The sequence below is a fragment of the Scyliorhinus canicula genome, chromosome 1, assembly GCF_902713615.1.
Source record: "Scyliorhinus canicula chromosome 1, sScyCan1.1, whole genome shotgun sequence".
In the NCBI taxonomy this organism is placed as follows: Eukaryota; Metazoa; Chordata; class Chondrichthyes; order Carcharhiniformes; family Scyliorhinidae; genus Scyliorhinus; species Scyliorhinus canicula.
In genome coordinates, this window is record NC_052146.1 from 25735880 (window position 1) to 25749187 (window position 13308).

Here is a 13308-nt window from a genome sequence, read left to right on the forward strand (position 1 = left end):
GCAACAGTTCTGACAATGTCCTCATGTGAGATTGTACTTAACTATTATTAAAAATTCCACTCTAGCTCCTTTACCAAATTAATTTTTAAAGTTTAAAACATTTACCCTCGTTGCCTCATCATCATGTCACTGGTTTGTCCTAGCCGGCCTCTGCAACTTCCTTCAGCTTTCGTTTCTCTCATGCCCTCGACCCCCCCCGTGTATTACCCTCTCTCTTATTTGCCATCAGTAGCAAAGCTTTAAGTCAACTTGGTGCCACATTATCAAACTCTTCAGAAACATCTTCATCCCACTATGTCTTTTCCCATTTTCAATAATCGCCTGAAAACCTCTGGTCAGATCCTCAAATTCTATTACAGGTCAACATCTGTTTCTTCCCCATGCAACTTCACATATTTAAAATGCTCTGTATTAGAAATAGAGCTTATTTAAGTAATTTTTATTTTCATTGTAAGTATTAGGAGTAAGGGGCGGGATTCTCTGACCCCCTCCCCCCCGACAGGTCAGAGAATCCCCGGGGGGGGTCGGCACGAATCCCACCCTGCCGCCCCGATGCCGGCTGCTGTATTCTCCGGTGCCGTCTGGCGGGCAGGGGCGGGATTCACGGCACGCCGGTCGGGGCTGCTGGCGTGAATTACTCACCTCACGCATGGTGGGACCTGGCAGGTACGTCGGCGGGGGCGGTCCTCGGGTAAGCGTGGGGGGATTGGACCCTGGGGGGGGGGGGGGGGGGGAGCGCCAACGGTGGCCTGGCCCGCGATTGGAGCCCACCGATCTGCGGGCGGGCTTGTTCCATGGGGCCACTACTTTCTTCCGCGCCAGCCCGTGTACGGCTCTGCCATGGCCGACACGGAGATGAGAACCCCTCGCGCATGCGCCAAAATACAGCGGCCAGTCTGCAGACGCGCGGAACCACACCGGCAGTACCGCGCATGTGAGAGATCACGCCTGCCCTTTGGCGCATCGCGAACTTGCGCCGTCCCTTCGCTGCCAGCTGGAAGCAGCGCCAACCCCTCAGGTGTCCACCTAGCCCCTGAAAGTGCGGCGAATTCTGCACATTCGGGGACTGTTGATGAGTGGTTGGCGCCAGTTCTCCTGCCGGCGTGAGGACATAGTCCCCAGAAGGGAGAATCCTGGCCAAGGTATCCGCTTAAACCTAATTTGAATTTCTGTATTTGTGCCAGAAGGAAGAGTTAAAATTCCAATTTAGCCTCATAACCTCACAGAATGTCTGTGGGTTTAGTTTCACTTTAAACGTTGCCTGCATTGTAATAATATTTTATGATGTAAAACAATTAAAGTGTAAAAATGTAAGCTGTTGCTGAGCAACCAAAGACTCACACTGAAAAGAAGGAACACTTGAGTGGTCAGTTTGAACCAGGTAGCCCAGAGGCAAGAGCATTCCATAGAAATTGCCTGTAGAAGTAGGACAACACAGAGAGACAGAGAGCAAGTCCAGGAAACTGGACGAGAAAGTCCCAGAAACCAGAGAGTGGGGAAAAAGAATGAAGACAGTCAAGTCAAAGGAACAAAGAATAGGAATAGGAAACTGGATAAGTTCTGTTTGGTGACATTAAATCAAAGAGCAGAGAAAGGGCTCTAAATCAAAGAGACAACCTCACATAATGGATTAAAAGTTGCCTACAGTGAAGCCAGATATCTGTGGTGATCCTATGGTTGGTGACACCTTAATACAGCCCATGAAGCAGTTGTGTTCTGTTGGTGTTTCTGGGTGCCTGAGAGCTTGAATGCACATGGCAATCCAGGGCAGGGGAATACCAAAGGGAGAGGTTGAAACCATGGATGTGGATCCTTGGTGAAGACATCCGAGAGAAAACATTGCTTGGGGCAAGATTCAAAGCGTGTTCTTCGAGAGCGGGGTTGGGAAACCCTCATATGAAAGTCAGAGTTTGAGTGAGACCAGTTGTTTCAGTGTGACAAACATCCGCAGAAGCTGTTTTGGGTGGCATCTGTCACTTGGCCTCAGAGTGTGGTTTGTCTGACCACATTCTGTCTATTGTTTTACATGGACTATGCACCGACTGTGAACAAGATCTATTTTGTAATTTGTGTTACCTTTACACATTTGTATATCTGTAAAGGTATAGCTTGGGTGAAGAGATAGTGTATTATAGTTAAATCATTTTTGTTTAATAAGTGTTTTATTCTTTTGTTAAAAGTCAACCATCCACCCGCTGACTCTGTTCATCACCAACTCTAAACACAAAAATAAAAGTTAGAATCTATCGGGCCAGGTTCCACTCTGGACCCTGACTGTCCCAGAGTAACACAGTGGGAGCGTGACACTGAAATTAACACAACTCACATTATAATTTAACTGCAGATGAGGAAGAATATACAATCTCTAGCTGCCCCCTCCCACCCCACCAGAAAGATCCTTCTCTGTAATATCTACTGCTTCTCATCTGGTTTGAGAGAAAGGGAATGGTCCACACAAGGCCACTGATGTAACTGAGGCTGAGGGTAAGTGCTCCCTGTGCTGGGGTTTCACACATCCCTGGATTCAAAGGGGGTTTTCAGGCCAATATACAAAGTGAGAAACAGTGGGCCACTTACATTTTGGATGGCAGAAAGCGTAAGATGTTGAAAAAGAGTCATCCAGACTCAAACCATGAGCTCTCTTCTCTCTCCACAGCTGCTGTCAGACATGCTGAGATTGTCCAGTATTTTCTGTTTTTGTGAAGGCAGATTTTACTGTATTTTGTGACCAGATCTCTTGGCCATATTCTCCAGCCCTTCCCACCAATATCACCTTGTTTCCTGCTGTCTCCCTCAGGTGCCTGATCACAATACAAGGAGCGGAATTCTCTGATAATGGGGCTATATCCTGGAGAAAGTCCAGAGTAATTCTCCTACCTGCGGGGAACTAACAGGGCCCTGATGTGCTCCTCGCAGCTCCGGCTGCTGATATGGGGCCCTGCACTTCCGTTCGGGGGTCTACGCATGGCCGCCTGCATCGGCCGCCCGCCCGTGACATGGTGGACCCGTGCTGTGGGCCGGCTCCAAAAATATAGGCCCCCCCCCAGATAGCGCACACCTGCCGATCGGTGGCCACCATCGTTCTGGAGGCCCCACCCCCAAGCGACGGATCCCCCGCCCCCACTAGGGAAGCTGAGTCCGCAGACGCCTCTCCGAATGCCTGCCGGGTGGAACCATGAGTGAACCACACCAGCAGGAACTCGACCAGGTGCTGGCGGAGAACCGCCGTGCGGATTTCTTTCAATGGCCCCCGACTGGCTCTGCGTCGATAGCGTGCGCGTGATTTGCGGAGATTCTCTGGTCCCCGGGAATCGTGGGAGAGGAGTCGGACCCGATCGTGGGTCTGACCCCCATTTTCCAGCCCTGCGCCAAGCGCGATTGCGGCACATGGGCTCGGAGACTCCCGGCCAAGATTTCTGGGGAGAGTTCTAATTCCTAAATAATGCACAAATGTAGTAAGAAGTATTTCCTTGAAATGTACAGGGTGATTTTTCAGCAAAACTAGTGGCTGAATAATGCCAATCATCCAGCAGTTTATGGTACTTCACAACTCATGTGGTATCTCTTTCTCACCAAGAATTGCTGGATGATTTCCACATCAATAACAATGAGCACCATTATTTTGCTCGTGAACCCTGGCCTTTGGTTAATAATTGTTTTTGGAACGGTTTCATTTTTCAGGCCAATAATTCTGGACCCAGCTGATCCAACTGGAAATGTGGCTACGTCTCAGGGGTGGCATGTGATGGCAAAGGAGGCCAGTAGGTGGCTGGAATCACAATGTGTCTCTGGAGTCCAAGCATGGGAAGTCCAGGTAAAACTGTTTCAATAAACAATCAAGTTTTGATATTCGGAAATGTAAACTGTAGAAATTGTGTAGATTCTGTTGTTAAATCTCGGAGTTCCAGCTGTCGAGAGCACATAGGAATTTCTGAGCAGGATTTGAACTCAGGTCTCAGAGGTGAAAGACCAAGGGTGGGATATCCCACTCCAGGGCCGGAAATTCCTTCCTGTGGTCAAGGGAAGGGTGGGATATTCCGGTCCCGTCTATCCCAGGGCCGGATATTCCTGCCCGTGGTCAACGGAAGGGTGGGATATTCCGGTCCCGCCCATCCCAGGTCCGGAAATTCCTGCCCGTGGGCAAGGGAAGGGTGGGATATTCCGGTCCCGCCCAATCCAGGGCTGGAAATTCCTGCCCGTGGGCAAGGGAAGGGTGGGATATTCCAGTCCTGCCCATTCCAGGGCCGGAAATTCCTGCCCGTGGGCAAGGGAAGGGTGGGATATTCCAGTCCTGCCCATTCCAGGGCCGGAAATTCCTGCCCGTGGGCAAGGGAAGGGTGGGATATTCCGGTCCCGCCCATCCCAGGACCGGAAATTCCTGCCCGTGGGCAAGGGAAGGGTGGGATATTCCGGTCCCGTCCATCCCAGGGCCGGAAATTCCTGCCCGTGGGCAAGGGAAGGGTGGGATATTCCGGTCCCGTCCATCCCAGGGCCGGAAATTCCTGCCCGTGGGCAAGGGAAGGGTGGGATATTCAGGTCCCACCCATCCCAGATCCGGAAATTCCTGCCCGTGGGCAAGGGAAGGGTGGGATATTCCGGTCCCGTCCATCCCAGGGCCGGAAATTCCTGCCCGTGGGCAAGGGAAGGGTGGGATATTCTGGTCCCGCCCATCCCAGGACCGGAAATTCCTGTCCATGGGCAACAGACATTTTGCTTCTTCGTTGAAGTCTCCATCCTAACCGTGAGGATTCCTACAACAAGATGCACTCTAATCAGAAATTCCCCAGATTCAATTTCTGTCCGTTCTGACTGTGGAAGTGCAACAATAGGCCTCAGCACCTCTGCACTCGAATACAGAATGAATTAGCTGGGATTCCGACTGACCAGATATTGTAGGTGTGGATAACAGATAAATACAGGGTCCCACTTGGTAGAATTATTGAGCAAAAATGTGATTCTCTGTTTGAGAGACTAAGTGCTGACGCCGGGACTGAACCGCGAGACGTCTACGTTGACGAAAGCAGTGCCGGTACCGGTGCGATTCAGGACATGTTAATGGGCTAGCACCGACGCCACGTGGAACTAGTACAATTCCAGCCAATGGTGGCATGTGATTTGCCGGGGTCAGGATTGACAGAAGAGATCCTGACAGGCTGCAGCTGTATATAAGCACCCCACTCCCCACACACACTCACTCCAGCCAAGGTGATGCCACCCCGGACGGCAGCCCCGAGATTCACAGGTGCGGAGCTAAAGACATTGTTGGATAGCGTGGAGGAGAAGTAGGCACCTTGTTCCCCGGGATGGGTAGGCTGCCACCCCTGGATGTAAACCGGTCCTGGGTGCCGGTGGCAGAGGCCTGAGCACCGTGAGACCCATCACCAGAACCGGGCAACAGTTCAGGAAGGAGCTGCAGGACCTGCTCAGGGCGGCCTGGCTCAGTCACCACCTCCGTGCCCCTGGCTTCACCCCCATTCCACGCAGTCCCCACCAGGTGGACTGGCAGGCAGCTCTGGGTGAGAATGATCAATCCCCCCCTCGGCTAGCCAGGGTGAGCCACCTCCACCATCGTGCCCCTTACCCCATCCCACACACCTGTGGCACCCCCCTCCTTTGGGGGTAATCGAACCCCACCCACCGCCGATCCCCGCACATCCCATCCTGCACCACATTCCAACACACATACCAACCACCTTGGCCGGATGCCCTGCACACACAGGCCACTAACCATGGACACCCTGTGCTGCCCATGTCTGAGTGTCTCACACTATGTATTGTCTGTCCCCCCAACCCTGGAGAAGGTGGCCTAAACCTGCAGGGATAGAGAGAAAAGCGGAGGGACCCACCGGACCTATGGCCCTTCTTGAAGGACCCGGATAAATGCGGGATAGTGGGGAAGAAGATATAGTGACAAAACAGGGTCCTGAGCATGAAATGAAAATCGCTAATTGTCACAAGTCGGCTTCAAATGAAGTTACTGTGAAAAGCCCCTAGTCGCCACATTCCGGCGCCTGTTCGGGGAGGCAGGTACGGGAATTGAACCCGCGCTGCTGGCCTTGTTCTGCTTTATAAGCCAGCTGTTTAGCCCACTGTGCTAAACCAGCCCCTAGCCCACTGTGCTAAACCAGCACCTAGCCCGCTGTGTTAAACCAGCCCCTAGCCCACTGTGCTAAACCAGCCCCTAGCCCACTGTGCTCAACCAGCCCCATGCCCACTGTGCTAAACCAGCCCCTAGCCCACTGTGCTAAACCAGCCCCTAGCCCACTGTGCTAAACCAGCCCCTAGCCCACTGTGCTAAACCAGCCCCTAGCCCACTGTGCTAAACCAGCCCCTAGCCCACTGTGCTAAACCAGCCCCTAGCCCACTGTGCTAAACCAGCCCCTTGCCCACTGTGCTAAACCAGCCACTAGCCAACTGTGCTAAACCAGCCACTAGCCCACTGTGCTAAACCAGCCCCTAGCCCACTGTGCTAAACCAGCCCCTAGCCCCCTGTGCTAAACCAGCCCCTAGCCCACTGTGCTAAACCAGCCTCTAGCCCTCTGTGCTAAACCAGCCCCTAGCCCACTGTGCTAAACCAACCCCTAGCCCACTGTGCTAAACCAGCCACTAGCCCACTGTGCTAAACCAGCCCCTAGCCCACTGTGCTAAACCAGTCCCAAGCCCACTGTGCTAAACCAGCCCCTAGCCCACTGTGCTAAACCAGCCAGTAGCCCACTGTGCTAAACCAGTCCCTAGCTCACTGTGCTAAACCAGCCACTAGTCCACTGTGCTAAACCAGCCCCTAGCCCACTGTGCTAAACCAGCCCCTAGCCCACTGTGCTAAACCAGCCACTAACACACTGTGCTAAACCAGTCCCTAGCCCACTGTGCTAAACCAGCCCCTAGCCCACTGTGCTAAACCAGCCCCTAGCCCACTGTGCTAAACCAGTCCCTAGCCCACTGTGCTAAACCAGCCCCTAGCCCACTGTGCTAAACCAGCCACTAGCCCACTGTGCTAAACCAGCCCCTAGCCCACTGTGCTAAACCAGTCCCTAGCCCACTGTGCTAAACCAGCCCCTAGCCCACTGTGCTAAACCAGCCCCTAGCCCACTGTGTTAAACCAGTCCCTAGCCCACTGTGCTAAACCAGCCACTAGCCCACTGTGCTAAACCAGCCCCTAGCCCACTGTGCTAAACCAGCCCCTAGACCAGCCCCATGCCCACTGTGCTAAACCAGTCCCTAGCCCACTGTGTTAAACCAACCCCTAACCCACTGTGCTAAACCAGTCCCTAGCCCACTGTGCTAAACCAGCCCCTAGCCCACTGTGCTAAACCAGCCACTAGCCCACTGTGCTAAACCAGCCACTAGCCCACTGTGCTAAACCAGCCCCTAGCCCACTGTGTTAAACCAGTCCCTAGCCCACTGTGCTAAACCAGCCACTAGCCCACTATGCTAAACCAGCCACTAGCCCACTGTGCTAAACCAGCCACTAGCCCACTGTGCTAAACCAGTCCCCAGCCCACTATGCTAAACCAGCCACTAGCCCACTGTGCTAAACCAGCCACTAGCCCACTGTGCTAAACCAGCCCCTAGCCCACTGTGTTAAACCAGCCCCTAGCCCACTGTGCTAAACCAGCCCCTAGCCCACTGTGCTAAACCAGCCACTAGCCCACTGTGCTAATCCAGCCACTAGCCCACTGTGCTAAACCAGCCCCTAGCCCACTGTGTTAAACCAGTCCCTAGCCCACTGTGCTAAACCAGCCACTAGCCCACTGTGCTAAACCAGCCCCTAGCCCACTGTGCTAAACCAGCCCCTAGACCAGCCCCATGCCCACTGTGCTAAACCAGTCCCTAGCCCACTGTGTTAAACCAACCCCTAACCCACTGTGCTAAACCAGTCCCTAGCCCACTGTGCTAAACCTGCCCCTAGCCCACTGTGCTAAACCAACCCCTAGCCCACTGTGCTAAACCAGCCACTAGCCCACTGTGCTAAACCAGCCCCATGCCCACTGTGCTAAACCAGTCCCCAGCCCACTGTGCTAAACCAGCCAGTAGCCCACTGTGCTAAACCAGACCCTAGCCCACTGTGCTAAACCAGTCCCCAGCCCACTGTGCTAAACCAGCCACTAACCCACTGTGCTAAACCAGACCCTAGCCCACGGTGCTAAACCAGCCCCTAGCCCACTGTGCTAAACCAGCCCCTAGCCCACTGTGCTAAACCAGCCACTAGCCCACTGTGCTAAACCAGCCACTAGCCCACTCTGCTAAACCAGCCACTAGCCCACTGTGCTAAACCAGTCCCTAGCCCACTGTGCTAAATCAGTCTCTAGCCCACTGTGCTAAACCAGCCCCTAGCCCACTGTGCTAAACCAGCCCCTAGCCCAATGTGCTAAACCAGCCCCAAGGCAAGGGCCTGGAGCGAGAGTGCAGCCCTGAGGCAATCCATAATGAGAACAGAACCCATGGGGAGCCAGAGCAAGAGTGATGCCTGAAACAAGGGCAACGTCCATGGAATGTGAGAGAGCAAGTGTGAATGAGAGTGAGTGTTTGAGTGCAAGAAAGTGAGAGTGTGCATGAGAGTGAGTGAGAAAGAAAGAGGGTCAGTATTCATGTCTGTGTGTGAGACAGGTGGAGAGTGTATTTGTCACAGAGAGAGCGGGGGAGAGAGTGTGAATGTGAGAGAGGGGAAAGTATGTGTGTGAGAGAGAGTGGAGAGAGTGTGTGTGTGAGAGAGAGGGGAGAGTGTGTGTGTGAGAGAGAGGGGAGAGTGTGTGTGAGAGAGAGGGGAAAGTGTGTGAGTGAGAGAGAGAGGGGAGAGTGTGTGTGTGAGAGAGAGGGGAGAGTGTGTGAGTGAGAGAGAGAGGGGAGAGTGTGTGAGTGAGAGAGGGGAGAGTGTGTGAGAGAGGGAGAGTGGAGAGTGTGTGTGTGAGAGAGGGGGGAGAGTGTGTGTGAGAGAGAGAGGAGAGTGTGTGTGTGAGAGAGGGGGGAAAGTGTGTGAGTGAGAGAGAGGGGAGAGTGTGCGTGTGAGAGAGGGGGGAGAGTGTGTGTGAGAGAGAGAGGAGAATGTGTGTGTGTGAGAGAGGGGAGAATGTGTGTGTGAGTGAGAGAGGGGAGAGTGTGTGTGAGTGAGAGAGGGGAGAGTGTGTGTGAGAGAGAGGGGAGAGTATGTGAGAGAGAGGGGAGAGTGTATGTGAGAGAGAGGGGAGAGTGTGTGTGAGAGAGAGGGGAGAGAGTGTGTGAGAGAGGGGAGAGTGTGTGTGTGAGAGAGAGTGTGTGTGTGAGAGGGGAGAGTGTATGTGAGAGAGAGGGGAGAGTGTGTGTGTGAGAGGGGAGAGTGTGTGTGTGAGAGAGAGGGGAGAGTGTGTGTGTGAGAGGGGAGTGTGTGTGTGTGTGTGTGTGAGAGGGGAGAGTGTGTGTGTGAGAGAGAGGGGAGAGTGTGTGTGTGAGAGAGAGGGGAGAGTGTGTGTGTGAGAGAGAGGGGAGAGTGTGTGTGAGAGAGAGGGGAGAGTGTGTGTGAGAGAGAGAGGAGAGTGTGTGTGTGAGAGAGGGGAGAGTGTGTGTGTGAGAGAGGAGAGTGTGTGTGAGAGAGGGAAGAGAGTGTGTGAGAGAGAGAGGGGAGAGTGTGTGTGTGAGAGAGAGGGGAGAGTGTGTGTGAGAGAGAGGGGAGAGTGTGTGTGTGAGAGAGGGGAGAGTGTGTGTGAGAGAGAGGGAGAGTGTGTGAGAGAGAGGAAAGAGTGTGAGAGAGGGGAGAGTGTGTGTGAGAGAGAGGGAGTGTGTGTGTGTGAGAGAGGGGAGTGTGTGTGAGAGAGGGGAGAGTGTGTGTGTGAGAGAGGGGAGAGTGTGTGTGAGAGAGAGGGGGGAGTGTGTGTGAGAGAGAGGGGAGAGTGTGTGAGAGAGAGGGGAGAGTGTGTGTGTGAGAGAGAGGGGAGAGTGTGTGAGAGAGGATAGTTTGTGTGTGTGAGAGAGGGGAGAGTGTGTGTGTGAGAGAGAGGGGAGAGTGTGCGTGTGAGAGAGAGGAGAGTGTGTGTGTGAGAGGGGAGAGAGTGTGAGAGAGAGGGGAGTGTGTGTGAGAGAGAGAGGGAGTGTGAGAGAGAGGGGAAAGTGTGTGGGAGAAGGGAGAGTGTGTGTCTGGGAGAGTGTGTGTGTGAGTGGGGAGTGTGTGTGTGAGAGAGGGAGAGTGTGTGTGTGGGAGAGTGTGTGGGAGAGTGCGTGTCTGGGAGAGTGTGTGTGTCTGGGAGAGTGTGTGTGTGTGGGGAGAGTGTGTGTGAGTGGGGAGAGTGTGTGTGTGTGGGGAGAGTGTGTGTGTTGGGGGAGAGTGTGTGTGTGAGAGAGGGAGAGTGTGTGTGTGAGTGGGGAGAGTGTGTGTGTGTGTGTGGGAGAGTGTGTGTGTGGGAGAGTGTGTGTCTGGGAGAGTGTGTGTTTGTGTGGGGAGAGTGTGTGTGAGTGGGGAGTGTGTGTGTGTGTGGGGAGAGTGTGTGTGAGTGGGGAGTGTGTGTGTGTGTGAGAGAGGGAGAGTGTGTGTGTGAGTGGGGAGAGTGTGTGTGTGGGAGAGTGTGAGTGTGGGAGAGTGTGAGTGTGGGAGAGTGTGTGTCTGGGAGAGTGTGTGTGAGTGGGGAGAGTGTGTGTGTCTGTGGGAGAGTGTGAGTGTGGGAGAGTGTGAGTGTGGGAGAGTGTGTGTCTGGGAGAGTGTGTGTGAGTGGGGAGAGTGTGTGTGTCTGTGGGAGAGTGTGTGTGGGAGAGTGTGTGTCTGGGAGAGTGTGTGTGAGTGTGGGAGAGTGTGTGTGTGGGAGAGTGTGTGTCTGTGAGAGTGTGTGTGTGAGTGGGGAGTGTGTGTGTGTGAGAGAGGGAGAGTGTGAGTGGAGAGTGTGTGTGTGAGTGGGGAGTGTGTGTGTGAGAGAGGGAGAGTGTGAGTGGAGAGTGTGTGTGTGAGTGAGGAGAGTGTGTGTGTGAGAGAGGGGAGTGTGTACGAGCTCACTCACAGTCTGAGTTCTCATAAAGCCTCGGCCCCACACACCGACAAACATTCCCACCCAGTCTGACAGTGAGTGAGTGAATGATTGGGCACCCTGAGACGGCAATAAGCCAGGCTCACCCCCTCACACTCAAATGGAGAACCTTATTTATTACTCATTTTAAATGAGCAATTTACTGCTTTGACTTTTTTTTGCTGAGCCTGTTGTTATTTTCTCACATTAACTGTTACTTTTTAAATTCACATTTAATGTTGTGTTGTCACTTTTCAGAAATTTCATCTTTGGCCCCTTGAGTGAGAAAAAGCATTGACTTATAGCTTTACGTACTAAAAGTTTGGACACACCTAGTCAGAGCTCAGTCACCACTTGTGTGAGATACTGGAATGTATTCATCACCCCAGCCAGGATCAGTCAGGAGAGACAGAAAGAAGATTAGGGAGATGTCGTTCTTGGTGTATTTAGCAAAAAAGGACACAACTGTCTTTCCAGCTCCCATAATGTTTTATCTCTTTTTCTTTTTACTTGTCTTAGCCAATGAAAGAATTTGAAATCACTGTGTCTGGATTGGATGGTACCTCATTAAACCTGAATGCCAACATCACCAGCAAAATCTCAATGATCAAGGACGGAATCCAGCGACAATGGAATGTTCCAGCACCCCAGCAGCGCCTGACCTTTAATAGGACCATTCTGGCCAACAACACATCCTTGTTAGATTCCGGAATATTCTTTGATGCAAAGCTCCAGCTACTCATGCTAATACCAATGGAGATATTCGTCACGGATACAGATGGGCGTACGCTGACAATTAATGTGTCCCCAACAGACACCGTTTCCAGCCTGAAAACTAAGATTGAATCTCTGAAGCAAATTTCACCAAGCCAATACTACCTGACCTTTGAATCGAAACGACTAGAAGATGGCCGTACACTGGAATACTACGGCATTAAACAACATTCCAAAATCATCATCAACTTGCGTCTCCGCGGGGGCAAAGAGATTTGAAATTAGTAGCAATACCAATAACTTTTAAATGAATTTCATAATGACACCACAGCAAAGGGATCAAATTTGAATTAGTTTCAATTGTATGGACTTTAGATGAATCCTTTCCACAGATCTGCCTGCATCTGAAAATACCCGAATTTAAAGACATTGTTTGCAAATTTGATCAAAGCTAAAGAAGATGTTAAGTGGACATAATGCTATGCTTTCTGAAACATGTTTAAACTATTTGTCATTGAAGAAATTGCAATTAACAGATAACAATCATTAACATTTATTTTAGATTATATGTAGGCAGCAGTGAGTAAATACAGCTTCTTTAAAGTAGGATTGATTTGACTGATTTTGCTCATAGACAATGTATTCATTTGCTGTAATTAACCTATGAATATTTTACATTTTATTAAATATTAAGATATTGAGTAGATTGTTAAATATTTTGTGCATATTACAATAACCAAAACATCATAGGGTCATTGAGCAACGAAGGAGACCATTAGACCATCACGTCTGTGTCAGCTATTTGAGGGAGTTGTTCAGCGCCGGCCCTAGGGTTGCTGGCGCCCCGGGCAAGCTGAACTTCGGCGCCCTTTGGCCGGGGGGGTAGGGGGGGCGGGGCAAAGGGGGGGGGCGAGGCGGGGGGGGCAAGGCGGGGGGGGCAGGGCCGAATGGGGGGGGGGCCGAGGCGAGGCGCTGGTTGGCACCGGCCCAACTGCGCATGCGCGGGACCTGAGTCTCTGGCGCCCCCTAGCACATGGCGCCCCGAGCGACTGCCCGAGTTGCCAGTGCCTTGGGCCGGCCCTGGAGTTATTCAATTCCCGTACCAGCCTCCCCGAACAGGCACCGGAATGTGGCGACTAGGGGCTTTTCACAGTAACTTCATTGAAGCCTACTCGTAATAATAAGCGATTTTCATTTCATTTCAATTATTCACATTCTTTGAAAATTTCTCCTTTGCAAGCACATAATCCTTTTTTCTTTTGATGATTACTGCTGAACCTGTTTCTACAATATCACAGTAGACTATCTAATGCAGCACAATAAAGGGGCAAAATTCTCCGACCCCACGCAGGGTCGGAGAATCGGCCAGCAGCGGCGTTAATCCCGCTCCCGCCGGGTTTTTTATTCTCCGACCGGCCAAAAACCGGCGTTGTGCAAATCCCGCCGGCGCCAGCTGTTTTCAGAGGCTGCCGGCGGGATTTGCACAACGCCGGTTTTTGGCCGGTCAGAGAATAAAAAACCCGGCGGGATCGGGATTAACGCCGCTGCTGGCCGATTCTCCGACCCATATATTATATTATAATATATAATATTTCATTATATTTTTCTTTCAACAAATCTCCGGCCCGGA

At 52.2% G+C, this 13308-nt stretch overlaps 1 protein-coding gene across 1 annotated transcript in view; it reads left to right on the forward strand.

The window, feature by feature from the left end:
- LOC119978314 (2'-5'-oligoadenylate synthase 1A-like) overlaps positions 1-12379 on the forward strand; it is a 40496-nt gene extending 28117 nt beyond the window's left edge. Inside the window, exons 5-6 of the mRNA XM_038819857.1 lie at positions 3682-3814; positions 11484-12379. Coding sequence (XP_038675785.1) covers positions 3682-3814; positions 11484-11957 — 607 coding nt within the window. The 3' untranslated portion in view covers positions 11958-12379. The remainder of the gene's footprint in view (positions 1-3681; positions 3815-11483) is intronic.
- Positions 12380-13308: the final 929 nt, after the last annotated feature.